The following is a 3333-nucleotide window of genomic DNA, read 5'->3' on the forward strand; positions in this document are numbered from 1 at the left end:
ATCCTTTTCGTTTTGACAAGGAACCTACCTAGGATGTGTATACCATACAAACTTCCCCCATGGAAGAGGATTCTCGCAGCTTACCATGTCCTACTGCTTTGCACCCCGCCTCCATGCCCTGAAAGGTAAAAGAAATGGGGAACCCACACAAAAAATACCACTACTATCGCACCAGTTAACATTTGATTGCTCGGAGTGACGGACCCAAGTGTAATCCAAGGAGGAGTTGGCTCACGTACGTGTAGAGTAATTATCCGTTCTGTGGGGCATCCAGACCAGTACAACCAGTTGTGGACTTGAGTCGATCAGACCCGCCCCGTTCGCATTTTAAGACCCAGTGCAGCGTTTGGAATTTCGCAGCATAAATGAAGTCGAAACTAGGTATAAAGTCAAGAACTGGTTGCTTTATTTTGTATAGCGGAAAATATAAACACATTTCTATACTAGATCAAAATGTCAATCTCATAAAACTGCTACAATATTTAAAGCATAGCAAGATTCTTGACAGGGCACAGTTAAACCTAGATTTACCACCCCCCCTCATACGCCTGTGCCATTGAGCAGGTGATGCGCAGATGACCTCTTCGCTGGTTTCGCTTGCACCACTGCTTGTGGGTGAAAAAAAAACTGCAAAAGTTTTAAGGAACGCATTTAAACGGAAAAACAGCAATCATGCTGTCCCAACTAAAGAAATCAATGTTACAGTGTCGATAACAGGAAGTAAAAGGGTAGAAAACAATTAAGGAGGCAGCATATGGACCTTTCCCTTCAATGGAAAAAAATAATCAGGCAGCAAGAGAACACTCCGACATTAAGAATAACACGTTTAACCAGAAACCGCACACAGTATTATACATATTCAGAGGCCCAGAACAAGATGGCGCGCAAAAATTTCAGCCATCCATTACCAAACAATTTAACCCCAGCCTAGAGCACCAGAGTCGAATGTGAAACTGATACCACGTGAGGGCTGCGCAGGAGGACCCTGGAAGGAATAGGGACAAAAGTAGCGAACCGTCTCATAGGGAGAGTGCGATGAAACGTTCCTAGGGTCCTAGGAAAAAGAAAGTTAGACATGTCAGCTCATAAAAACAATCATTTATTAAAAACAAAAAAGTGAATGAAGACTTTTACAGAGTTCAGTTGAGTCGAACAGTCTGTCCATTGGTGGGGAGCCCCGCTGGAAGGGGCAGGCCGCTGGCGGGAAAACAAAAGGGAGTCCTGTTTTTCTTGCAGTATAAAAACGACAAAGGTCCAGGAATAATAAAAAATATAGTCCATCATGACTGTAACACAAAGGGATGTGACTGAGTCCATCTTAGCACAGTAACTGCGCCCCAGGGCCTAGTGGCTAGTAGCCTGCCCCGTAGCTGCTGCCGCCACCATACGAACTACCCCCGTAGGAGCCGCCGCCACCACCTCCGCTGCTGGCGCCGTAGCCCCCCCTGTAAGGTCCACTGGCACTGCTGCGGCCCCAGCCGCCCCCAGCACCAGCCCCGCCACCTCCCCCCAGGCTGCTCATGCTCTTCATGGGCCCATACGAGGACTGGTGTTGCTGACTGTAGCTACCGAAGCCATTACCGTAGCCGCCGCTGCTCTGGTCCCCATAGGAGCCGCCACCGCTGCCGTAGGAGCCACCACCGTAGCCTCCGCCACTGCTGCCGCCATAGCCGCCTCCGCTGCTGTAGCCGCTGCCACCGCTGCTGTAGCCACCGCCGTAGCCGAAACTCTTGCTCCCAACGCCCCCGGAAAGGCCGTTGATGTCCCTCATGCCGCCGCCTCCTCGGCCGCCGCGGGTCCCTCTGCCACCACCGCCTGCGCCTCCTCTTGGAGGACGGCCACCGCTGCCGACGCCGCCTGCCTCCTCCTTAGGCACGGCCTTCTTCACCTCCACGCGGTGGCCATTGATGGGGTGGAATTTGACCACCGCGGCCTTGTCGGCGCCATCGTGGTTCTGGAAGTGGACGAAGCCGAAGCCCCGCTTGCGGCCTGACTGTTTGTCGGCGATGATCTCCACCTTCTCCACGCCACCGAACTGCGAGAAGTGCTCGAGCAGGTCGTCTTCCGCGATCTCCTCCTTTAGGCCCCCGATGAACAGCTTCTTCACCTTGGCGTGGGCGCCGGGCTTCACGGAGTCCTCCCGGGACACTGCCCGTTTCAGCTCCACGTTGCTGCCGTCCACCACGTGAGGAGAGGCACCCATGGCGGCATCGGCCTCTTCGGCAGCTGAGTAGGTAACAAAGCCGAAACAGCGTGACCGCTTGGTCTGAGGGTTCACCACCACCACACAGTCTGTAAGCTCGCCGAAGCTCTCGAAGTGCTCCCGCAGGCCCGCCTCGGTGGTCTGGACATTGAGCCCGCCGATGAACAGTTTACAGAGCTGCGAGTTATCCATGGTGCTGCCGACGATGAAACACTGTCCGGAGATGCGTAGACAACAAGATTCCGACCAGAATGCGATTTAAACGGTGCAGGCGGCTCGGATTTATAAACGGCTCGCGCTGCGGACGAAGGACAAGAACTGGCCTGCTCTTGTCCGTGACGTCACAAAGAGAGCGAACGGACGCCGCAGCGCGATAAAAACGGCTGGAACGCGGTTACGCCTCCACGCGTCAGAAGCGGAAGAGTCAAGCGCGCTTCGCTATAGGCCCTACTAGATCTATGACTATAGAAAGAGGACAAAGCAAACTAGCTACTGAATTGGATTTTGAACCACGCCACCCGTTGAACGATCCTTCCTTACTATTGCATAAGCCACATTAAAAATAGCAGTAGAACTGTTCTCAAACCGTATAAAATCCTCAACCATACATCCTTTTCACGCCCAAAGACACATTAATTCTGACTTCAATCTTAAAAGCCGTACTAGGATTTTTTTAAAGACGTGTGCACATTATTGCAAAAATTTACAATCCGGAATTTGCTCCATACTATATTTTAAAGGAATAATTTCCGTTTGAATACAAGGTTCCAATAGATCTACGAGCTATAAAAGAGGATCATTTTTCGAGCTAGGGCGCACCACGACCTTGAACATTTTGTCCATTTACTCTTTCTGTACAGGGAATGTGTGATTGTATCCGGCTCCACTACTTCCTGGAAATACCGGTACGCGCATTTTGAACTGCGCGTGCGGATAGCTAATCGGCCATCTTAAGCAAAAGCATTCCCATTTTGTACATTGAGTCGCCATTCCCCACAGAATGGAGCAATTTGGCCTGACCTTAACATGGTCGTGAGTGGGTTAAGCAACACATCAGGACCCACGTGGTTTTACGGTGAGATGCGTCATTTCCGCCGAAGTTCTTTCTCCCTTAAGATGAAAAAACGCTT

General features: G+C 51.2%; 1 protein-coding gene across 1 annotated transcript; it reads right to left on the minus strand.

The window, feature by feature from the left end:
• Positions 1-384: 384 nt before the first annotated feature.
• HNRNPA0 (heterogeneous nuclear ribonucleoprotein A0) lies at positions 385-2600 on the minus strand. The gene has a single exon (XM_086931485.1). It carries the CDS (start codon positions 2393-2395, stop codon positions 1352-1354), a length of 1044 nt encoding a protein of 347 aa, XP_086787611.1. The 5' UTR covers positions 2396-2600; the 3' UTR covers positions 385-1351.
• Between the last annotated feature and the right edge of the window lie 733 nt (positions 2601-3333).

Source organism: Lissotriton vulgaris, chromosome 7, assembly GCF_964263255.1.
Source record: "Lissotriton vulgaris chromosome 7, aLisVul1.2, whole genome shotgun sequence".
Taxonomy (NCBI): Eukaryota; Metazoa; Chordata; class Amphibia; order Caudata; family Salamandridae; genus Lissotriton; species Lissotriton vulgaris.